At 38.0% G+C, this 26,014-nt stretch overlaps 1 protein-coding gene across 1 annotated transcript in view; it reads left to right on the forward strand.

The window, feature by feature from the left end:
• Nucleotides 1-26,014, forward strand: part of WNK1 (WNK lysine deficient protein kinase 1) — a 154,886-nt gene that overhangs the window by 31,968 nt on the left and 96,904 nt on the right. Inside the window, exons 2-4 of the mRNA XM_081330521.1 lie at nt 13,521-13,693; nt 17,786-18,006; nt 19,749-19,906. Of these exons, the coding sequence (XP_081186647.1) occupies nt 13,521-13,693; nt 17,786-18,006; nt 19,749-19,906 (552 nt within the window). The remainder of the gene's footprint in view (nt 1-13,520; nt 13,694-17,785; nt 18,007-19,748; nt 19,907-26,014) is intronic.

Consider the following 26,014-nt stretch of genomic DNA (forward strand, 5'->3'; position numbering starts at 1 on the left):
AAAAGGAAAGGAGCAAAAAAAATGTGTCTTTATATAATGACTTAGGCCAGGAAAGAGCCAGAACCAGTGATTTGACTGATAACACTAAAAAATTTGAAATGTATCATAGTTTATTAGCTGTGCCTCCTTGTTAGAGGGATTAACGTTAATTATTAAAATATATTTTCTTAGGATGTTGTGCAAACTACCTTAATATGATAAAAGGGTTAATTCCCGGGATCTCCAGAGATATTTTGAGATTACAAGAAAACGTTCAGAGGTTTATGCTAACTTTCAGTCAGAATGTGCCTTCTTGTAACTTAAAACCATCCTATTATGTTCTGCCTTTAAAACATTAAATAATATACTTTGGCTTCATTCTTTATGACATTACTTCAAATACTTGAAAAATGCTGTTATATGTCTGCCTTCAGTACCTTTTCAGAAGACTTGGATTCCAGGCCCCTAATTAACCTCATTGTCTGCTGTTTGTGTTTCTTCATATTTCTCTGAAGCTTTTTAAAAATATGTTGCCCAAAAGATTGCATGGTACTTAAAGTGAAGTCTCGCCTATACAGAATATAATAGAACTGTTATTTCTCGTGTTTTGGAAACTGTACTCTTATTGGTGCACCCTAGTGTAAGTGCATCTGTATCATACGCTTTATTCTCTTTAGCTTAGAATCTATTCAAACAGAAGTGTAACTGTTAAGTCAAGTATCCACATTCTATACCTGTGCATTTGTTTCCTCTTTCTTATGTAAAGAACTTTGCATTGGTTTGTGTTAAAAATTTATTCTGTTATTTTTAGCCTATTTTTTAAAAATCAATTTTATTTCTGTTTTTTTAGGGTATTAGCTTTTCCATCCAAAAATTTTTATCAGAACCAGGAGTTTAAGGGCTTATAGAAGGCTGTCAGGTTCTTTCTGGGTCAACAAAGGTAAAATGTTAAACTGAAAAAATTATAGTATCTAGATCAGTCGGGTTCCTTTTTTTCCATATGAAAATGGTATTGTGCCGCAAAATCAGAGGCCAGGGTATCACCAGTGTCATTAATTCAGAATTTCAGTTAATATAAATACATACCAGTCTCCAAGAAATTAGCCCAGATTTCAGTCTTAACACATGATTGGAAGCACACTGAGGTATGTATTAAAAAATGGACTGAACTATTTCAATGAGAGTTATGTCATGATTATGGCAAAAGAATGTGCTATATGCTGTTCCAGAGAGCTTATAATCTTGGCTGTAAAGGTTTTTATGGCTGCTGGAAAATAGTTATTTTCAGTGTAAGAGACAAAACAAAGGAAGGTTATGTTGAAAGAAAAATCTCTTACCTTCTCAGTAAGCCACATCAGTAGTGAATGGATTTTTAGATTCAGTGCTCCCTAAGCGTAAGGGCTACTCTGATGAGGAAGCAAGTTCTCAAGGGTTGGAACAGAATAAACTTAACAGATTCTGTACACTTGTGGAAAAACCAATGTTTGCTTCCTCTTATATGCCAGGCAACTCCTCAATTTTCTGTTTACACAGGTCTCTGCCACAAATATCTTCAAAAGTCTTGGGCCTAAGTAATAATGACCTTATGTTCATTTGAGCTATCATCTTCAAATTTGATAAAGTTTCCCTATGTGCCTCATCCATTCCAGTATCGAAAAATATTGTTCAGTGCTTCACTTTAGTTAAGACAAATTTGATGGTATTAACATAACCTTTTTATAAAGTTGAATACAAGGTTTATTTTATTTATTTGTATCCCACCTTTATTATTTTACAAATAACTCAAGGCGGTGAGCATATCCAATATATCTCCCTCCTCTTTTCCCCACAGCAACAACCCTGTGAAGTGGGTTGGCCTGAGATAAAGTGACTGGCCGTTCATGACTAAGACCGGAACTCACGGTCTTACGGTTTCTAACCTGATGCCTTAACCATTAGACCAAAATGGCTGTCTATATAGAGCGGAGTTTGTTGTCCTAAAATAGGAAGGCAAGAAGGTACAGTAGCTAAATTATATGAGACTTTTAGACCATAACAACCTGAAGAATAATGGAGAAATGGCCTCCAACCTGTTCTCATTCAGTCTCTTGAAAATGAAATGATACAAAGCCAAGATCAATGTGTGTCTTAATACAAAATAACGAGAGACAGACTGTTAGTCAGTACTATAAGTCATACTAAATAACATCTGTAGATACAGTATCTTGCTCTCTGATATATTTAAAACATCTTTCCAACTTTACCTTACTGACAGCCAGAGTGATGAAGTGAATTAGGATTAGGAGGACTCAAGTTCAAAACTACTCATAACCATGGATACTCACAAGGTGATCTTGGATTAGTAACCAGTTCTCAAATGAGCCTGCCTCATAAGTTGCTACAGGGAAGAAAGAAAGAAATTCCTGTGAACTCTGCCTTGAACAGTTAAAATTTATATATCTTTTAGCTTTAGGTGAATTTAACTTTTTTTTCCCTTAAAAGTTTTATTAATTTTTAAGAATTACAGTCTTTAGTGCTTAATAAACAATATGTTGTCTGGGTTCAAATATTTAACATTAACTTTAACTGGTTAGATGGGGGTGGGGGAGGGGGGGATTAAAGTTAAAATGTATTGTAAAACTTTTTAAATAAAAAAACATTAACTTTTTCAATATAAATCTGTTCAATACTACACAATCCAGTATTTTTCCCTGATCCTCCTTTCTTCATATTTTTTCCATTTTCTCTTTGTTACACCATTACAATTTTTCATATTGTTGATGTATACAAAGTTAGATATAAACATCATCATATTTTACTAATATCATACAAATAATATCAGTTCATAAATCAATAATCAATTAAGGAATTTATATTCCTTAAACTACTCCCAGTTCCTTTCTCCCTCCATTTCTTTTTCATTTCCTGTCTCCCAAGTTGTGACATTTCCCTTAACAGCTCTATATTCCCTTTTTTAAGCATCTTTTTCTTTGCCATCAAATATATTTTGCAGACCTAAGGGGTAAAAGGTCTTTTGCATTTTCGTTGTTATAGCTAAGTCTTGCAATTCTTTTATCTGTTCCATCTCTAAATCCATTTCCTCTGTTTTATCTTCTGATTTCTGGATTGTTCATACTTTCTGGTCGTTATCTGGGAGCTTTCTAGTAGTAGATTTAATTTGGAGATTTGCTTGTTTATATTGTCTAAATTGTTTTTAGTCTCATTATTTCTTTTTATATCCTCTTTCTATTCAACAATTGTTTGTTGAATTGATTGTAGCATAGAATATACTTCTTTCTGAAAGGTGTTTGTTTTTTCTTGAGGCATCATTCCTGGAGATTAGTTTTCTGGTCTTTATGTGTACTATTTTATAGTAATTCCTTGTCTCAGGTATTCCCCAAAAATTGTCAATTAGGCAAGGTTGTAATCCACAATGTTCAGAATGTTCAACCTCTCTGAAAACAGCTCAAAAGTCTCTCCCAGCTAAGCATAGTCCAAGGTCAATTTTTTCTTTCTCTCCCACTAGCTCTTGAAATTAAAAGTCCAAGCTCAGTAGTTATTTATAATCCAAGAAGGTCAGAATAATAGGTATGCCACAATATTTTCTTTTATTGCCGTTATCTCAGGGTAGGAATCACCAAGCAAAGCAAATTATAGTGCTATGCTTTGAATCACCACTAGATGTGATTCAAAGTCCATTTTCCACTCTTAAAACAAAGGATTGATTTCTTATATTTCTCCTCAATGTTTTTTTTTCAAAGAGAAAATCTTAACAATTATCTCAGTTCTCAAATTTATTAAAACTGTACTTTTGTACTACTTTCACTTCAGTATTATGTATTTCTATTCCCCATAAATTTAAAACGCCGCTTCCGTTCACATACGGAGGTTTTAGGCTTCTTGGGAGCCTTTCCCAGGAAATTCGGTTGTAAAATAGTAAAGAAAGGATCAATAATGTCACACAGTCCAAACATGCTGTTTACAATGTGCTAATTAAAGCTTCTGTTGTCAGCAGCTAATGACCGGTCACAGAGGTGTGGCTAGTCTTTTCCCTGCCGGTTTAGAGGGCTTTCCTTGGATTGAACGGAGACATCACCGTCTCTCCGTGATCGACAAGGCACTCCTCCTTCTTCATCGCCTCTTCGGGGTGACTTTAGGCCCTTTTCTGGGCCCCCAGCAGGGCAAAATCAGGCGCGGAAGGCAGAGCCTTGCTTTCCTGTCTTTGTCTTGCCACGACGCAAAAGCGGAAGTCCGTGAATATAACTTTTAATACTGGCCAGATTTAAAGACTCTCTTTGAGTTCACGTTTGCATTAGGCCTTGTATACTATTACCATAGCAAATTTCACTAAATTATTTTCAACAGTTTTTTTTCTGAGATAAGTCTTTGAAATGCATTTTATATAGATGCATCTTATAAATATTAATTTCAGTTTTATAAAAAAAAAGACAGACAGACAGTTTCTATGCTTATGACCAGGGAGGGCAATTCAAAGGACTAAAATACACAAGTACATAGAACTGTGACACAGAAAGGCAGCTTGATTAAAAAAAAACTTTTCAGTTGATTTGGAAGCTAGAGATAAGTGGAACTTTGCTTTTCTACGGGGGAAGGGAATATTAACATTATTGCCACAATTGAAAAAACTGCTGCATGCTGCTGCATTGATTTGCAGTAGGAAGATTCAGAACAGAATCTATGTTGTTCTATTCTGTAGAAAGGAGAAGGGGGTGCTTAAAGTCATGCATGGCAGTTTTACCTAAAATTTCTTGTTTCTGCCCTGTGGACACGTGAGTAGGATTGGTCTCGTTACATGTGTGTGTGTGGGTTTGGTAGCAGAGTTCTTCACAATAGTACTTTTTTTCTTAGGCTCATGCAAAATAATTGGCATATAATTTAAGAATTAGCAATAAAAATTGTACCAATAAAGGATTTACTTGTCTCTTTTATCTTGCCGTCTACACTAATACGTTAATCATAGTTTCGTAAAACCAAAAGGGCTCATTTAGACTTCAGGTTCAAGCCCCTACTCCAGGGGTAGGCAACCTCGGCTCTTTTATGACTCATGGACTTCAACTCCCAAAATTCCTAGGTCAGCATAGCTGACCGAGGAATTCTGGGAGTTGAAGTCCATGAGTCATAAAAGAGCCGAGGTTGCCTACCCCTGCCCTAGTCAGTACAAAAATTCAAATTAAATGGCTCCTATCTACTTGGACAAATGCAATAATGAGGAGTCCATCTCTGGGAAATGGATTCCAGCAGCAAACTGCCCTTACAGTTGGGACATTGTTTTTTCATCATTCAATCAGACTCTGCCTTCCTGTAAATTAAAAACATTATTCCATATTCTGTACACTACAATGGATGTGACATGCTTTCAGTTATCGTCAGAGTCTCCTTTCTAGTACTCTCTGTTCCTTCAGCGTCTCCTTGAAAGATATAGTTTTCATTTGCTAGATCACCCTTGTTACACTTTGCATATTCAAACTAGTGCTGAAACCAATATAGATTTTTTAATCTGGAAGAAAAATGTTCACATACTACATTGTGGTATATTTGTAACTATGTTACTAACATTTCCGTTAGGGTTAATAACCGAACCAAACTGAGCATGCAGACCGTTTATAGCAGGGGTGTCAAACTCAATTTCATTGAGGGCCGCATCAGCATTGCGGTTGCCCTCAGGGGGGCGGGTGGGTATGGCCTGGGTGGGCGTGGCCTACTGGGTGGGCGTGGCTAGAGTGCGTATGGCCTACTGGGTGGGCATGGCCAGCTCTACATTGTTCGCATCAAGGGTGCCTATGGGGGCCTGGGCAGGAGTGGGACAGATCTGAGGGTCTCTGGCAGAAGGAGGGTCTCTGGGCCAGGGCCAAGGCAGTGGGGGCCGTTCCCGCACTGTTTCCAGGATGGCTTCGCGGGCCACATGAAACCACTTCGCGGGCCGGATTTGGCCCCCGGGCCTTGTGTTTGACATGTCTGGTTTATAGCCTCTGAGGAAGTGAACAGTGTCCTTTTAACAGTGAGCTTGGCCATGTGCTTGTTAGATCCGTGGCTCTTCTGTCTGGCTTAATGCCTTTCCAGAGGTGAGGTGTGATTGGCTTCTGGTGGCAGTGAATTCTTCCTATAGAGTGGATATTATTCCTCTATCCTTAAAGAGGCTTTAGTTTGCCTCTCAAGAAAACATTGCTAGACACCATCATATTAGACAACTTCCATCCCTTTTCTAGGGAAGATTGATGAGAAGGTGCTTGTGCAATATCTTCAAAGGGTCTTAGATGAAGCGGATTATCTGGAACCCTTTCAGTCCAGGTTCAAGTCCAGCATGAGTGCTTTTGGATGACCTCTTGTAGGAGCAGAATGAGGGTAGTGTATCCACTTTCTCTACTTTTCCTCTTGCAACCTTTGATATCATGAACTACATTATACTTCTGGACTGGCTGTAGGATCTAGCAGCAGGCAGCATTATATTGTGCTGGTTCTCTTATTCTGAGGCTAGTTCCATTTGGTGTTGATTGGGAATGAGAAGTCCTGTCCTTGGCTTTTACTATGTGGAGTACCACAGGATTTGGTACTCTCTTCACTCTGGTTTGACATCTACATGAAACCGCTGGATGAGGTCTTCCATTGCCATGGGATGAGGTATCATCAACCATTGGGGTTTGGTGAGGAACAACAGGCTTTGGCTTAATTCTGGCATGATTCAGTGGCCTTAGGTTTGAGGGCCTTTTGAACCCAGGAATTTACCATTTGTGTTACTGGATGGGGTAGCACTGACCTAAACAGACTCTGTACAATTTGGGGGTCTTTCTGGATCTATGACTCCTATTCAAAGGGCAATTGGCAGTTGTAGCTAGGAAAGCCTTTATGCAGCTTTGTGTTGTATGTTGGTTTTGCCCATGTGGTCTAGACCTGCACACTACAGACCTACTCTGCCATCTGCTTCTGAGTTCAATTCTAGGTACTGGTTATGACCTTTAGAGCCCTACATTGCATGGGTCCTCTCCCTGGTTATTCCCCATCCCAACCAGAGGAAAATGTTGCTGGTCCAATTTGCTAAGGGGCTTTGGTGGGACATAAGAGGAGAACTGTCTGTGCAGTAGTGCCCACACTTTGGAATATTATCCCTTCCCCTGAAGTGAGATTGGCTGTAACTCTTGATGTTATGGAAGGCCCTGAAAAGCTAATGATTATTGGGCATGGGGATCCCATAGAAATATGGAGCCTGCTAAATGGTTATTCTGTTTGTAAGTTTTGGGATGAAACTTGTGTTTTTGTTTTACTATAGTTTTAACTATTTTAATTGTATTTTAATGGTTTTGAATTTTTGGTTTTGTTATTTTGTGTGCACTACCCAGGGTCACATGTGAGATGGACAGCTATATAAATTCAGTAAATAAATAAATAAATAAATTCTCTCCCCTCCCCCTTCAGATAGCTTCAAGAAGAAATGGAATATGAATACAACATTTAGCAGTGACTATCTAGTATTTTATAGGGACGCGGTGGCTCAGTGGGTTAGGACACTGAGCTTGTCAATCAGATGGTCGGCAGTTTGGTGGGTTGAATCCCGAGTGCCGCGTAACAGAGTGAGCGCCTGTTATTCATCCCAGCTTCTGCCAACCTAGCAAGTTCGAAAGTACGTAAAAATGCAAGTAGAAAAATAGGGACCACTACGGTGGGAAGGTAGCAGCGTTCCGTGCGCTTTTGGCGTCTAGTCATGCCGGCCACATGACCACAGAGACGTCCTCGGACAAGCGCTGGCTCTTCGGCTTTGAAACGGAGATGAGCACCGGCCCCTAGAGTTGGAAATGACTAGCATGCATATGTGGGGGAACCTTTACCTTATCTTTACCTTTATAGATTTAACTTTACAATATGTTTACTTTATAGTTTAGTTTTATGAATAATGCTTCTGTCATAGCTTTTTTCCAATGCATTATTCATCTCAAAATAACATATTTTAACATAATATTTCAGTATCAGTTTTTTTCCTAAAAATACACCTTTAGAACTCTGTTTAGTTAAACAACAGATTTTTAAAATATTGCTGTTGTATGGTTCACACAGGCTACACTGTTCTGCTAGGCAACTATTCTCTTCCTAACAATCTGTAATGTTTATTGGGGTCTAGGGCAACTTGCCATGGCAGCTTGCCATGGCCATTTCGCTGCAGCCATCTTGCTGCAGCCAACCTGGTACAGCCAGTTTGCCACTAGACAACTCACTGTGGCCAACTCCACATAGGATAACTCAACGTGATAAATGTTGTCCACCACTGTTTCTTCTACATTATTTCTATTTCTGTCAGTGGAAATAAGTTTAAAGAAACAGTGACAAATAATATTTATGCTTTGAGTTATCCTGTGGCAAGTTGGCCATGCTGGGTTTGCCATAGTGAGATGGCTGCAGCAAGTTGGCCATTGCAAGTTGACCCATTCCATGTTTATTGACTGCTGTATTCAAATGTAATAATCTGATTATTAGCCTCATACTTAAGTAATTATGCTCATATTTTTAAAATGACAGCAGAATTGCTTGTTTTTTCTATATGTGCCTGTTACTGAATTCGTTTTCACAGATCTAAGATTAGTTCAAATGCTTACTCTTCCTTTTATGCTTGATTTAAATGTCTTACCTTCTCTCTTCACATAAAACGCTTGTTCTTCATTATTTATTGGTATAAACCAGGGGTAGGGAACCTTGGCGGTTTTGGGGCACTTGGTCTCTAAAAGGTCCACCATCACTGTTCTATACTGTTGTCTCATTCTCACCAATCTGCTAATTTATCCTAGAAGAATATTTCCCCCCTTGGCAGTTATTATTTCTCATTTTTTTTCACTAAAGCCATCATTTGTCCTTCCATGATAACTGTTCATTGGAGTATAACGTGTAACTGTCATCAATCTATGGATTCGTACTTTTGTATGTACCTCATAACAGATGATGGTGATGGATACTTTCTGATACACATTAAAACCCATTCCTTCTTATAATTTTAATTAGCTGCATACATTCATTAACTGTAGAACAGAATAGGAAAAGGATTAAAAGTCAAGAATTCTAGATTTTGTTCGAAAATCAAAAGGCTTCCAGTAAGAGCCATATGTGAAGAGCCAGTTTGGTATAATGGTTAAGCCATTAGGCTAGAAACTGGGAAATTGTGAGTTCTATTACTGTCAGTCCCAGGAAGAAGACATTCAGATTTAGTTCTGCCAAGAACACTGCAGGGATTTGGTCAAGCAGTCTCCAGTGATTGGAAGGCATATACAAACAAGAACCGTAATTGATCTAGGTTTGCTGTATTCTGAGTGATAGATTTTTTTAGAAGTTGTTATTTACCTGCTATTCTTAACAAAGATTAAGAAGTAGTGAAGAAAGTTACAGCGTTTGTAGATATAGAGTTGGTTGGATTCTTCCTACCATTTAATAAAAGATGTGAAAGATCGAATGAAAGCTAGTTGTCCTATTTCCATATCTCTAATTCACGGAATGTTTTTAAAAGCATAATTGAATAAGCTTTTAGAGTAGAGTACCATTAATTTTTCCATCACGTGTGTCTTTCTAATATGGAATTAAGAGAGGGGCATGTGTTCTTTTAGAATGTTTTTATAGCTAATTTAAACTCTGATGAAATCTAAACAAATAAATTTCTGAAAGGTTTTGCATATTCTGGTTTATCAGATAGCATAACTCAGTTTTTCTAAATTTGTAGAACAAAACTCTGAATAAGTCCTTGTTTTATGTTGGCATTTCCAAGCTGGAAAAGACAAAGTCCCTTGTTCTTTATCTTTGAGAATATAGTACATGCTTCTTTCATATTCAAAATGAAAGTATTTTATAGTAGATAAGGCACTGTGGTATAAAACATTGAGTTCTAGTCCTGTTTTAGGCATGAAAGCCAGCTGGGTAACTAAGGACTAGTCATTCCCTTTCAGCTTGATGTACAACATCAGATCCACAAGACAAGCTATTTGGTCAATTCCTGCTGCAAATAATGTATCAATTGATCTGAAAAAAGCAGACCTGCATTTGCAGAAAAACACTAGGAAGAAAACAAATTATTGTGAATTCAGGATTATGTTAAGGGATCTTTTGGTTGGTTCATTGGATTGGAAATGAACCTTTATTGTCAAAGTACAACTATGTGTACATTGAGATTAGCTGAGCCTCCCTTTGTGCGCCCACCTCCCAACACACAGTGACAACAAACCCTCCATCTTACTACACCATGTGAACCAACTACACCACACACCGGCCTCCCAAGTCAATTCTGCATAAAATTCACAAAAGTTGACAAAAGTTATTTCTCATTCAAAAGCCTAACAGCCTATGGATAGAAACTGTTTTTCAGCCTGTTGGTGCGGCTGGCTATACTCCTATATCTCTTACCCGATGGTAGGAGAGTAAAGAGTGAGTCATCCCTGAGAATTTTCCTCACTCTTCCAAGGCAACGAGCCCTGGCAATGTCATCCAGTGGTGTCAGGGGACAGCCCACAATGTCTTCTGCTGTAGTCACCACCCTCTGTAATACTTTCCTATCCGCGGCTGTCAGACCAGCATACCAAACCACAATACCATACGAGAGGACGCTCTCTATAGTAGACCGGTAAAAGAGGGTCATTAGCCGTTGTTCTACCCTGTTCTTCCGCAAGACCCTGAGAAAGTGAAGCCTCTGTTGGGCCTTTCTAGCCACCTGGGTTGTATTAACTTTCCAGGTCAGATCTTCACAGAGGTAGACTACCAGAAATTTAAAGGAGGAAACTCTCTTCACACAGTCCTCCCCGATGTAAAGTGGGGCAGGTTCCTCCTTTTTTCTCTGGAAGTCTAGCACCATCTCTTTCGTCTTTCCGATGTTCAGGTGCAGGTTGTTGTTACTACACCATATGGATAGTTTTTGTACCTCCGCCAATAACTTCGCAATTTTGCAATCATAGTATGTATTAGTAATATATGCTATAGTAATGTACTATTTACATATATATATTACATAGCATATTATATTACATACACTGGTAGTATATTATAATGCATATATTATAATATGTAATATTATATTGCATAGCATATTACATATCATACAGTATAAAAATATACTATTACTATTATCTTTCTCACCTTTCCTATTATTCCTATTGATATCTTATGACTATCACTTTTTGGTTGTATCATATGACTTATGATTGTATCTTACGATTTATGATTTATCACTTTATTGCTTCCATGTATACTGAGAGCTTATGCACTGGAGACAAATTCCTTGTGTGTCCAGTCACATTTGGCCAATAAAGAATATTCTATCTATTCTATTCTTTAGGTCAATAATTATAGCACAACTACTGAAGTATAACTTTTCTTAAAATTCGCACATTCAATTTGCATTACTTTCTCTTTCTTATGTAAACAAACTTTAGTTTAGCTCCTGGAATGTACTCTTTACTGATGCCTTGATAAAAATTAGATGAATTTTATGAAACAACAGAATCCAGATCCAGGTTTCTATAATAGTATTTAAGAGGAAGGCATAAATTCCATTTATAAATGCACAGATCACTTTTTTGTGGCTTAGTTCATACACTTTGAGCCATATTATGGTCTGCTTGTTTTCAAGTTTTTTATGTTGAACAAATCCATCCACTATGCTTTTGTGAGCCATGGTTTATAGATATCATAAAAAAGGTAAAGGTTCCCCCGCACATGCGTGCTAGTCATTTCCAACTCTAGGGGCCGGTGCTCATCTCCGTTTCAAAGCCGAAGAGCCAGCGCTTGTCCGAGGACGTCTTCGTGGTCATGTGGCCGGCATGACTAGATGCCAAAGGCGCACGGAACGCTGTTACCTTCCCACCGTAGTGGTCCCTATTTTTCTACTTGCATTTTTACGTGCTTTCAAACTGCTAGGTTGGCAGAAGCTGGGACGAGTAACAGGCGCTCACTCTGTTACGCGGTACTCGGGATTCAACCCGCCAGACTGCCGACCTTCTGATCGGCAAGCTCAGCGTCCTAACCCACTGAGCCACCGCGTCCCTATAGATATCATACTAAGCCTAAAATGTAATGAGATGCATTTTTGATATTCTAAAAATCTGCCTAGAAACATCAAGATCTTTTAGAAACACACATATTTGCATATGAGTGATCTCTCTTTGTCAGGAAGTGGGAGAGTCAGGGCCAACACTTTCTTATTCATGCTTTATATATACCAGAGAAGCAAAAGGAAGTTGAACTGAGTAATTGATCGTAGAAGTGATACTTGAATAGTTGACTGCTCAATGTTTGAAAGGTTTACCATCTACTTTAACTTCATTCTCATGTACTATTTGGCTGGTGACATAGGGTTGTGTTTTCAGTATGTCCTTTTTGTACAGATTGTAGGACTGTTTCCCATATGATTATTTCTACAGAGAGATTACTTTGAAGTAGGAAAAATGCATACGTTTGCATAGTAAGACGTTACATGTTTATGTCTGCTATGTATTGTAATAATTTCCACTAGAAAAATCATTACATAAAACAAAACTTGGTATTTGCTTTTCCTTTTCCATTGTTCTCAAACTCACGTCTTCCAAGTTGGTACTCTGTGTGCATATACTGTATATTATCCAGTGGCTCTTAATCAGTAAAATAAGTTAACATCTTAAATTTACTAGAATAGAATACAGAATATTAACGTAATATTGTCAACTAACTTCATTTTACACATTTCAATTATCCTGTACAATCTTATTTGAGAATAAACCTAAGTGAACTTAAAGGGACTTACTATTAGTACACAACAATAGGATTGTATTATTAAAGTTCATAGTTTTTTTAAAAAAAAGACATTTCAATAAAGGCAAATTACTATAGTCTTAGTTTATAGACACATGGGGATCTGGTATTTATTTTATGTAATTTATTTATTTATTAAACTTATATACTGCCCTTCTTGCCTGGAGGTGTATCTGTTCTGATTTCTGTACTGTTTACAGTGTTTTTCTACATTTATGATTATTAGCTTTCTTATTTTTAATTATGTCTTAAAGGGACAAATACTGCTAATATATTAATTTAGAATGAGGGCATTAATACAAGAATACAGAACAGTATTTAGAGATTCTTCATATATTTATTCAAAAATGGATCTCTTTTTTTATTCAGGACCACTAGGTTTTGCACTTTGGATTGTCTGATAGGAGATTATAAAATTAGAAAGAAATTACTATTTTTTAAAAATAGAGGAACTTTTAAATCATAAGAAGCTATATATAAAAAGAATGTCTAAAGAATGTTTTGCTTTTTAGGAGCAAAAGGAATAAATGCATCAACATTTATGCATCCCCTACCATTTTATGATAGATTCTTCCTGAAATAGCCAAACCAACTACTATCCACAGTTTGTGCAGGAAATTGCAGATGGTAATCAATAATTTACACAAAAAAATTGAGAGACTATTAGCCAAAACAACTTTTCATGTCTTGTAACATGTAATTTTGATCCTTAAATATTTTACATTTAAGGCCAGATATTGCTTTAATATTCATTTGTAGCTCTTTATAAAGCATTTTTGCTGGTTTTCCTCTTTTAGGATCGGAAGCTGTCCAAATCAGAAAGGCAACGGTTTAAGGAGGAAGCTGAAATGCTGAAAGGGCTTCAGCATCCTAATATTGTTAGATTCTATGATTCCTGGGAATCTACAGTCAAGGGAAAGAAATGTATTGTTCTCGTTACAGAACTTATGACATCTGGCACATTGAAAACGTAAGTATAAGCTAGTGTAACAACAACCTGAATTATCAAAAAAGAAAAGGAAAGCATGGTAATTTCCATTTTAGGCACAAACCTCCTTAAATATGGCAGGGAGTATTTTTCTCCGCTGTTTATGTGGAGGAGGTCAACGTGTTCCAGTTTGGCTTCAAAATTATGAACATTCTGGGACTATTGTCAATGCTGTATTGTGAGAGGAAATGTTGAGTTTTTAAGAATTTCACTTGGCAAGCCACCTCATGTCCATACTGTAGCAAATGCTGGGAATTCCAGGCAGAATGAGTAACAAGGGAGTCCTCTAGTGGTCAGTAAAGCATTGGCCAATATTCATAGCATTTCAACAGCATATAGCAGGGATAGGTTGGCTGGCTGGCTCAGGAATTCCGGGAGTTGAAGTTCACGAGTCATAAAAGAGCCAAGGTTGCCTACCCCTGGCATATAGTGTTATGGTAGAATATGCTTATTTATACAGTATAATCAGAGCATTCTAATTCTAAGTAGTTCAGCTCAACTATTTGAAACTAGAATTTCCTAATTGGAGAAACATTTTTGAGGCAATATGCATACTTTGGGGCTCTGAATACAGATTCCCTTTTTGTGACTGAAGACTGTACTTTTAAAAAAAATGGCTTGAAGGACAGCAAGAAAATCATATGATATTACATGATAGGCAGGGCTGAAAGTTTTGTCTAGGTTGGGGGAGGTACAAGGGAGTTAAGTGTTGAACTTTTAAAAATGCTAAATTGTGGATCATTTTATCTCTTAATTTTGATAATCTGTGGTGCTTGCATAGGGCCCACATTTAGACTATGATTGGTCACATCTGTGCTAAATATTGGAGAACAATTAATGAGAATTTCTGAGGGTAATGAAAATACTCTCTGAACGTTCACGTTAAGAATAGTCTTAATGGGTTTTTAAAAATTTGTTACATTTATATTCTTCCTCCAGGAAATCAGTGTGCAGTATACAGCAATCATTCTTACAGTTTTTAAAATTAAAAACCATGTAGTATCTGTTTTCTATGAGGATCTTAAATGTTAGGAATTTTAGAAGGATTGCAGCTGATATTTCAATCTAATACATTAGAAAATATTCTTAGCTAGTAAATACCATCTGTGTTTCCATAGATGAGAGATGGACAGTGTGGTGAATCTACAGGTACTTTTATTGCTACCTGGCAGGCTTTCTATCATTACCCTCCCTTTTTAATTTTAAGTAGATTCCTTTAATTAAAAAGAAAATAAGCAAGTTGCAACGTGCCTGAAAAATTATAAAAGGAGCATACTTTACAAAACATACTCCTTTTCAAAGCAAAACTGATTTTATTTTAATTTTTCATCATTAAACAATTCAGAAATCTTGAGTGCATACACTGAATATAATTCCTAGTTTGTTTTATTTCAGTATGAATAATTACATTTCACCATAATACTTAGAAACCGGCCAGATCTTCAGAACCTTATGAAAGGCTAACAAGGTTGGGGCCATCAAGATCTCTGGAGGAATGTTTTTTTACATGCCTGGCAAAGCCAAAGACTAGGCTTGACTCCAGGGACCAATGAGATTGTATTGTTTGGTGATGGGACATGGAGCACGCTCTCTCTGCTAGACCTGATGGGTTGGTCAGAGACAGTGGGGACTGATAATCCTGCAAAGAGCCTGGCCCCGTGCCATATGGGGCTTTATAAGTCCTTTTAAAGCCACAGATACATTTACCACTTTTAGTGCGGACAAAAGCACCTTTTAAAATGGCTGAAGTGCTTCTTTGAACCTGCAAGACCACGGAATCCTTTATGTGTATTCCATGACTCTTGTGTCTTGAAAGATCACAACTATTTAAAAACCTTCACATGCTCAAATGTTTTCCCCACCTACTACCCATTGGAGACTCCTGAACGTTTAACAAAGGCAGTTTTGTTTGTTTCTTTATGTATATATGTAACTATGTACATAATTATTTCAAGTTTAAGGCTACCAGATTCCTTAATGATCCCAAGTGCTTTACAATTAAAAAAGAAAAGCAGCTAGCACAGAAGAAATTTACAATCATTGAACAGACAACACACTAACAACAACAAAAAAAACCACAAAAGGATAACCATCTTATCCCAAGGCCTGTGAGAAAAACCATGTTTTTAATGGTTTTCTGAATGTCGTTAGGATGGGAGCTCTATTAATTTTTGCAGTGATATACACATTTTCTGGGTCTTGTTTAATTGACAGGAAAACCAGTGTGCACCCCCACCAGATAGGAAGGAATAATTGGTGAGAAAAAGTCCTTCAGTTAGCCAGGCTCTTTGCAATGAAGAGCTTTCTTTATAGGTGATAACCAGACCTTGAATTGCACATAGAGCCTGCATCTCCCTATGCAATTCATCTAGTTCTGTTGTCTTAAACTCATTCAGAATTCCGTGCCCATATTTATTTTGATTTTCAATCTCATTTCTGTCCTTTCAGGAACGTGTGTGTGTGTGTGTGTGTGTGTGTGTGTGTAATGTGTATTTTCCTTTTAGTGAATGTTGAGCTGAAGCAGGAATTAAATAATTGTTATCCTTTGCTAAATTTACTGAGCAGCTGATTCTTTTTTCTTTCTTTTATTCTGAACAAGTCTCACTCATCTTTGGCTTATTGTGAGAGGAAATCCATCATTATGTGTGGTTACTTTACCCTGCTTTTCCTGCTACTTCCAATTCCTCGTTGTGGAGCTAGTGTATCTGTCCTGGAAAATTCTGAATGACTTCTAAATTTTATAGGGGGAGGGGGTTCTGTCACCTAGTGTTCGTTGGGATTTTTGAGGCACAGTGATAGTACTACACACAGCTATAGTAATACTACTTATTGACTAACATCAACTCAAGGATTGCTGATCTTATTGTATTATTCTTCACCTTTGAAAGAAAAAATTAAGGAGAATGTTTGTAGCTCAGGGCTGAAATGAAGGGTTCTTCATGTTCTCTGAGCTTGCTTGTTTACTTGCAGACGTTTTATTACCCAAATTAGCTAACAGTGCCACTAGCACTGATGTTGTTACCTAGTTTGAGTAGTGAAATGTCTGCAAGAAAACAAGCTCGGAGAGCACCAAGGACCCATCAAAGAAAGACAAGACAAGTCAGCGAGGCAAGTGAAGAATTTGCTGGAAGGCTCATGCTTGGCGGAATTGATGTTTGACAGATTCTAGTGGAGTTGGGTTTTTTTACCCTTCAAGCCACTGAAAGATCAGGACTTTGTTTTTGGACAATTTCAATCTTTCCCCTGATTGGGTAGTCAGTAACTGACATATACAGTAGTACTGCTTTTATTCCTTCTATACTTTTTATTATTCCTAGTTGTTCTCAGGGGTATTATCAAACTGAGTTTTTTCCCTTCAGTGTTTTCCACTGATACGTAATTCAGTAAACCTTACATTCTGCAAGACCTATCATAGAAAGTTGTACTAAAATGTTGGCAATTTCACTTCCAGACTTGGCTCTTCAAAACAATTGCCAGTTCTGTTTTTGTAAAAGCTTGAGCCCCACAGTTACCCTGCTAGAACTGATGACTTCTCTGTTGTATTTTTTTTCCTAAGCCAGCATCTCTATTGATTTTTTGTAAACAGAGCATACAGAGATAACATGATAACTGTAAGCATTATTTTTACTCCAAATTTAATTGCTAAAAATAAAACAAATACATATTTTAAATGAGATGCTGTGTTACTATGATGGCAATACTCTGTGATTGAAAAAAACTAATTGCTTTATTATTATTTTTTAAAAAAACAAATCTATTCTATTTATATATAATGTACACAATGACCCCAAACAGTATATAGTAATTAAAAATATTTTCTCTCAAATGTCCAAAAGAGATTTAATCTTTCTAATCCCCGTTCGTTGCTTCAAACTACTTAGCATCTTTTTTTAACTTTCCAAAAAATAAAATAAAATTGTGTATTCTCATCTTTGGCCAGTGTCCCCTAATGGTCGGTTCATTGAACATGAGATACTGTTTTTTAATATCCTGTTTGTTAAATATTTACAATGTTATTGTATAAGTATGAGTTTCAAGATGAAGCTTACTTTTATTTGGGCTGTTCTCTCCTAGATATTTAAAAAGATTTAAAGTGATGAAAATTAAAGTACTACGAAGCTGGTGCCGGCAAATACTCAAGGGTTTACAGTTCTTGCACACACGCACTCCTCCCATTATCCATCGTGATTTGAAGTGCGACAACATCTTTATCACTGGCCCCACAGGATCAGTCAAGATAGGAGATTTGGGCTTGGCAACTTTAAAACGAGCTTCTTTTGCCAAAAGTGTGATAGGTAAGTTCCAGTTCTGTTCTAGCAGATCTCATTTGAAACTCTAATAAAACAAAATAAGCTTGCTTCTGAGCTTTTTCCATATTTCAGCTGTAAAGTCTCTGATGTAATAGACCTTGTACATTATGCATCTTTGGTATTTGGGTATATTACTAGAAGTGCTGATACCATAGATTGTTACAATTAGCAGAACACTTGCTAAAACCATAATATATGCACTCTGGTTAAATATCTGTTGCAAGTGGGAAATAATGGGAAACACAAAAGGGTGACACAACTTTTTTTTTTTTTAATAAAGCAATCTTACCATCTAACCTTCAGTTTCTGGGGGTTTGCATTTACTTTGGATTTGCCAGATATTTTATTGCTATAGAACTGGTTTTATCGGCTCTGTTCTGCTATTTTCTGTGTGAAGGAAGCAGGCTAACAAGGGAGAAGATTGTCCTTTTTAGTCTGCACTTGCGTGTTTTTAAGAATGCAGTTCTTGTTTTAGATCCCTTAAAACTGATTTTAAGGGTGCAGTTTCTGTTTGCAGATATCTTGTCCTTGTTACAATGAAACATTTCCTGCTTTCCAGCCAGTCTAGAAACACTAAACATTAATGGTAAAAAAAATATGTGGAAATGACCAGTTTCCTGAACATAACATTCCCCTTTCCATGTGTTGTGTTCAACTTTCAATTGGTAATTTACCATATTATCAGCTTTTGTTAACAGTTGTGTTAGTATGCTGACTTTCGATTAAGACTTAAATACTAATTATCGAACCATGGGAGGGTGGATAGCGATTTAAAAGTTAGTCTGTAAATTTGCATAAAATCTGGTTTGCCTGCAGGAAATAATACTTTCCTTGTTGTAAATATTTCTGGCTTTAAATATCTCTGATTACATAGTATAGTTTTCTACCATATGAAAAACTGCATTCATTTCATACCTCAGGGATAATGCATCTCCTGCAAATTGTTTTTTGATTCAGGATTTGTTAATCACACACTCTGTGTCTATAACTCAATCTCTTTATATTTCTGAGTATTTTTGCCTATAGGATTTCCCTCACTATTTCCTGTATCTGTAGTAGGCCTATTAAATGTACTGCAGGTGAAATGGTAAGTATGTGAAAAGGGCTCTGGTGAGTGGCCTTTTGCAGAAAATTTTAAAAATCCATTTTTAAGAAGGCTTTATTCATAGACAGGTTTTTCATTGCAAGGCTTTGTTTAAAGTGACACCATTAAAAAATAAATAAATGGAGCATTACAGGTCAGAGACTAGCTGTGGACTCTAATCAACATTAATTCTTTACAGCAGAGAGCAGGCAGGTATGCGGAAACAAACATTGCACCTCCTTTCTCAATGGGAGGGAAGGTAAGTGTGGCTAACACGTATTTGGTTTTCAGCCTAACTGGTCTCTTACTTTTATTTTTCTCCATTTATTTCCAATCAAGGATTCCACAATTGTGCTCTATTACTAAAGCCTCTTATTTTATTCTTAAATTCAGTTTGAATTGTAACGCTGATATAAATGGTAAATTGTTACCATTCTTCACCTTCTTGCAAAGACCTTGCAATGGAAGACCTATGGGATTCATTGATGAAAAAGAGTGACTGAGGGTTCCTCCCTTTTCTTTTTGCCTCCACTTCTTCTTTTCTCACAGGTCTCCCCATCTGCTCCCTTCTGCGGTGAGTAACGCCAGCAGCCTCTGCTCGCTTTGAGACATTTAGAGTCTGAATCGTTCTTTTAAATTTAAGGTACCCCAGAGTTCATGGCACCCGAGATGTATGAGGAGAAATACGATGAGTCCGTTGATGTGTATGCTTTTGGGATGTGTATGCTTGAGATGGCTACATCTGAATACCCTTATTCTGAATGTCAAAATGCAGCCCAGATCTACCGTCGAGTGACCAGTGTAAGTTTTATATATATATATATATTTCTCTTAACAATTGCCGGTCGCAGATAATCAAGAACTGTAATCTTGTGAGAGTGGATGGATAACTTTGAAGAGCCTAAGCTGGAACAAAAGGAAAGTTTTCACACATGCATTTGCTTGCTTTAGTTACCTCCCATTTTGGCTAGTATAATATGCTGCGTATGGGCTGTCCTTGAAGGCTGCTTGGAAACGGCAACTGGTCCTGAGCCATTCAAAATGCTGGTTGTCATCTTTAAAGTCCTTCAGGGCTCTGAACCTGGATATATATCTTCAGCACCACGTTTGTTTCTGTTCATCTCATAAGATCAAGTAGAAGAGGCTTTTTTTTAGCTGCTTTCATTGAGTGAATGTTACTTTCAGGGACCTTGGAAAACAAATATTTTCAGTTCCTGCTGCGCGCCCCCCTTCCCCCCCCGGGAGATCTGTCGAACTCCAAGCTTACTTGAATTAGGAATGGCCAGTAAAACGTAGTGTTTCCAGTTGGCGCTTTTTTTTTTGTAGAATGCCTAATGCAAAATAAGGAACCTGCTAATATTGCGTGCACATCCTATAACATATGCTAGAGCATATACATTTCACTACTAGAATTTCCAAATTAGAAATATTTAAATGCATCTGCGTAGTGGTATGCACAAAATGCATTTTACGTCATACTTGAAACATTGTGCCTTAGAAGATCTGGCAAAATATTCAAGGGGGATTGTGGTGTGACAGAGCTAAAAGCTGAAACATTTTGGTTCTGGATTTTTTGCTAAGAAAATCTGGAGAGTCCTGACCCTAAAGAATGGCTCAGGAGCGCTTGTCCCTTCCACTTCCATTCTTTGCATGGCCTGGGCCAGGGGTAGGCAACCTCGGCTCTTTTATAACTCATGGACTTCAACTCCCAGCTGACTTAGGAATTCTGGGAGTTGAAGTCCATGAGTCATAAAAGAGCCGATGTTGCCTACCCCTGGCCTGGGCTCTAACACACCAGCCAATATTCCTGGTGGCTTCCTTTCAATATTCTTCATGCTGCAGCTGATACAGAGACGGGAGGGCATGTAGCGAAAGGAAGGCCTAGTAAAACTAAAACGGATGGACTCATTGGATATGCTATGCTTAAAGCCAAGGACCACAATCAGGTCTAGGCAGCAGGTCTACCCAGCATCTTCCCAGTGTTTCCCTTTCCTACCTCCACTTACCTGGTTTGGCCTACTGGAAATCATGTACTCTGTTCACATCCCCATTTGCTTTATACTGAGTCTGACTGTTGATCCTTTAAGTTCATTGTAATAACATTGACGTTAACTGGCAGAAGAGTCTTAGGACTTTTCTAATTTTATCATAAAATGCTGGGAGTAAACCTTAGATCTCTGGCGCATGATGCATGTGCTTTGTTTTAGGCTCTGTTGTTCTGGGAAATGCGTGTCAACAGGCCACTAATAGAACTGCAGTATCACAAAAATGTTAATGATACAAAATTGCAGTTTATTGTGTTTCTCTGTGTGATGCGGTCTTCTGGCTTTTGCTCTACCCATTTGGTTTGTACTGTAGGCAAACATGCTACATACAGTATTTGTTTTGCATGCAATTTAATAATACAGTTAGTGCAAAGAGAATTGAGCTAAATTGTCCATTTATTTATTTTATTTTTATTATTTTAATCCCATTTATATCCCGCCCTTCTCCGAGGACTCAGGGCGGCTTACAATTTAAGCACAAACCAATGTGCTTAGCAATAGCCTTCATTCTATGTATATGCCTGCTTATTAGGGCTTTCACCCCACCCCCCAAGCGACATTTTTACAAAGTCAGCTTAATTGCCCCCAACAATCTGGGTCCTCATTTATTGCTCCCTGTGATGTCTGTAATCAATTACTATGCTTTTTCTGAAAGTATTTCTTAGTTTTAAATGTGAGCAATAACTTTTCTAGGTTGAAAAGTGTAGCATACATCTTCAAGGAGAGGAAAAGAAGTGTATCTCATTCATTAGGATTTGATAGACCTAAAAACTGTGCAAAGTTTTGTCTAAGCTTATTTGCTTTTTCAGATGGATGCTTTTATAAAGGGGTATATCTGTTCTGCCTCAGCAGGTGGCAGTGTATAGCCAATTTAGATTGAATTAAGTTCAGCAAGGCAGCCCTGATTAGTACTTCAATAGGGGATTGCCTAGGGATGCCAAGACTGGGACGTCACAATGCCAGAAGAAGGTTCGTGCAAGACTCTTATGTTCATAAGGAATCAAGGTCTGCATTTTTATATATGTTTCCTTTGCTTGTTATCATTTCTGGTTTTCTGAAGTATGCAGAAATTGCCATCAAATCTTTTTAAGTAATCACTACCTATAAACTCTGCATACTCATTATCCGATCTCCAGCCTCCCCTTTTTAAAGAAGATTGTTGAGATGGGCAATGGACCAACTTTGCAGCACCCTAGATGAAACAGATAACTTGGACTTTTTAAAATCAGACTTCAGGGCCTGGTACAAGGCAGAGCTTGGAATTAGAGATACTTTTGAAGTGGATCCATTACTTCCTAAATAGGCAGTTTCAGCCAGGAGGAAGAGAGGGCTTCGGATATGTGGCATAAGGTTCTGTTCTCTCTCCCTTGCTCTTTACTGTGTGTATGAAGCCTGTGGGGGAGGTCATCTGATGTCATGGAATGTGGTATCATTAGTATGCTTAGAGCACTGACTATTTATTTATTTATTTATGAATGATAATCTATATAGCTGCCTACTTGCTCACGGTGATTCTTGGCGGTTTACAGATAATGAAAACAATGTAAAAAAATAAAAATAAAATAATAATAAAACAATACATTCTTGGCGACAATACATACTCAAATCAACCATTTAATGGGCTTCATCTCACTCTGGGTTCTCCAGACCTGTTGGTAAAACCACTTCTTCAGGGTCTTACAAAAGAGTGTCAGAGTGGGGGGTAGTGTAATTTCTGGAGAGAATGTTCCGGAGGGAGGGAGCCACCACGGAGAAGGCTCTTATTCTGGTCCCGCAGGGGACAGGATCCGCAACATTCCTTTCCCCTCTGCTCTAGTGGGTCAGGTCGAAGAGATGGTCCCTCAGATAACCTGGTCCCAAGCAATGAAGGGCTTTATATCACTATTCCAGGCTGCAGGAAATATGCTGTTGACATTCTGTCCCTGTACCTGCAAACTATGAAGGTTTGTATGAGAGAGAACCCAAGTAAGATTAAATTGAACCCAAGTAAGACAAAATTACTATTATTACATTGGGGTTTCTGTAGATGCCAGTATGATCTCTGAGTGGGCAGATGCTACCTATGAAGGAGCAGGTTTGTGATTTGAGAGTCTTCCTGGTCTCTGCTAGAAGCAGGTGGAGTTGATGACTAGAGCGGCTTTGCTGAATTTCAGCTGCTGCTCCAATTATGACCTTATCTGATGCAGGAGAATCTCACTACAGTAACTTACACCTTGTTTCCACCTGGTTGGACTATTATAGTGTGCTTTATTTGGGGCCGCTCATAAATATTAATTGGAAAGTGCATCTGTTCACAATGCAGCAGTCAGCATGCTTTATAGCAGGGGTGTCAAACTGCCAGCTCGCGGGCCGGATGCATCGTAGCAAAACCGCGCCCACTCCATTGCCGGCAATGGGGAAAAAAGTCGCGACACGTCCCATGACGTTGTGAATTTGACACCCCTGCTTTATAGCAATGGAAGCCCAGAACACTGATTTTCTGAGTCCTGCCATAATTGCTAAAGTGTTTTGGGGGTACATTTTAAGGTGGTGGGATTTACCTTTAAAACTCTTATAGCCTAGCATATTTGCAGGGCTGCTTGCTCCAGAATTGTCCCAACCCACTAGATCTTGTAGGACATACTTGTTTATAGTTCCAGTGCTTTAGGGGTAGGGTGAGTTGAGGGACCCAAAGCTAGAACGTACTTCTTTTCTGTATCTGCGGCAGTGTTGTGGAATGGCTTCCATATGGAAATGAGATTCACTTCTCATAGCTTTCAGGAACTGTTGAAAACAAGTATTTTGGAGGGCATTCTCTTTATCTAAGCACTGCACCGCTTTTGTTTTTGTTTTTGTTTGTTCATCTGGTAGGGAGTTTCTGATTTTATTTATTTGAAATTGTACCATGCATGTTTTGATTTGGTACATACACTGTACATCACCCAAGAATTCCTAGATTGTGGTAAGACAAGTTAAATAAATCAACAAATATCTAAGGTGATTACTAATCTGCCTAATTTATAAATTATATTTATATTTAAACAACTCTATGTGATCCATCACATATATAACAGATATAATACTTTAAGGATGTTGCGATTTATTAAGCTTGCTTTATCATCATTTGTTTAGTTCTAACTCGACATTTCATATCATTCGGTTTTATCATTGTTTGATCTCTTTTTTTTAACCACTCTTAAATAACCTGCTCTCTGTACTTCTGTACAACCAGATCAGGCCTTCTTTTCCTATCTTTAACCCCATATGACTATTATACAATTATGCCTTCTTTTCAACATAAAATGCCCCCCTTTTTGCCTTCTTTCTTATTTTCCCTAGCAATGACTTTTAAAACAGACTAAAACATAATTATTCCTTTCTTGGCCATAAGATAGTAATAAAAATATCCATTGCAATAATACTTTTATTAGAACAATAAAATCAATAATAGTTGCAGGTGTTTGTGTTCAATTGCTCTTTTGCGAAATATTCTGATTAAAGCAAGAAAAAGAGATCTTTTGGGTTGTATCAGTTTTCTCAAAAGATCTTAGAAACCTTCTTATCCACTCTTTTCTCCAGGGCAAGAATCCTCACACTGTCTCAGGCAAATGGGTGTCCAAATTTTGCTTGAAAACTTTCAATTATGGAACCCCATAATTGGAGAAGGCAAGCTATTCCACTGCTTAAAAGTTCCCACGGTCAGGAAATTCCTTCTTATTTTGAGTTTGGATCTTTTCTCTGTAAAGCTTACATCCTTTGGTTCCTGCCCTGCCCTTGTAAGCTATGAAGAGCTATGAGAGCCAGTTTGGTGTAACACAGGGGTCTTCAAACCTGGCCTTTTATGACTTGTGGACTTCATCTCCCAGAATTCCTCAGCCAGCGTGCACGCTATCTGAGGAATTCTGGAAGTTGAAGTCCACAAGTCATAAAAGGGCCAAGTTTGAAGACCCCTGTTGATTTCTAGCCCTTGCTGAGGCATAAAAGCTGGATAGGTGACTTTGCATCAGCTCCCACCACCAAACAGCCAAACCCACCTCACAGGGTTGTTGTGGGGAAACAAGAGCAGGAGAACTAGGTATATTCACCAGTTTCAGTTTTATATAAAATGGTGGGATGCGAATCTAACAACAATACACTCTGCTCTTTGTGATAGCTGTTCAAGTATCTGGACACTGCTACCCTATCTCCTTATCTTTCTCTTTAGACCAGACATGTCAAACACAAGGCCCGGGGGCCGGATGCAGCCCACAAAGTGGTTCCATGTGGCCCGCGAAGCCATCCTGGAAACAGTGAGGGAACGGCCCCCACTGCCTTGGCCCTGGCCCAGAGACCGCCAGAGACCCTCAGATCTGTCCCACTCCTGCCCAGGCCCCCATAGGCACCCTTGATGCCAACGATGTAGAGCTGGCCACGTCCACCCAGTAGGCCATACGCACTCTAGCCACGCCCACCCAGTAGGCCACTCCCACCCTGGCCATGCCCACCCGGCTCCCTGAGGGCAACCGCAATGCTGATGCGGCCCTCAATGAAATGGAGTTTGACACCCCTGCTTTAGACTAAACATATTATTATTATTATTATTAATTTAATTTGATATCCAGTACATTTCAACCATTCTTCATTGGATTTAGCCTGTAAGCTTCTCAACATATTTTTAATTCTTCTCTGTATATTTTTCTAGTGTCTTAGCATCCTTATATCTTGGAACTGATTCTAGATGCGTTCTTGACTGTACAGCATAGAACAGAGCTGTCACTTCTCATCATCTCAATCCTGAACCTCTGTTGATGCAGCCTAAAATAATGTTAGCTCTTTTGGCAGCTGCCACACATTGCTGGCTAACTCATGCTTAATGTGGTATAATGTGATGTTTACCAGAATATCC

Source organism: Vipera berus (assembly GCF_964194415.1).
Source record: "Vipera berus genome assembly, chromosome: 6".
In the NCBI taxonomy this organism is placed as follows: Eukaryota; Metazoa; Chordata; class Lepidosauria; order Squamata; family Viperidae; genus Vipera; species Vipera berus.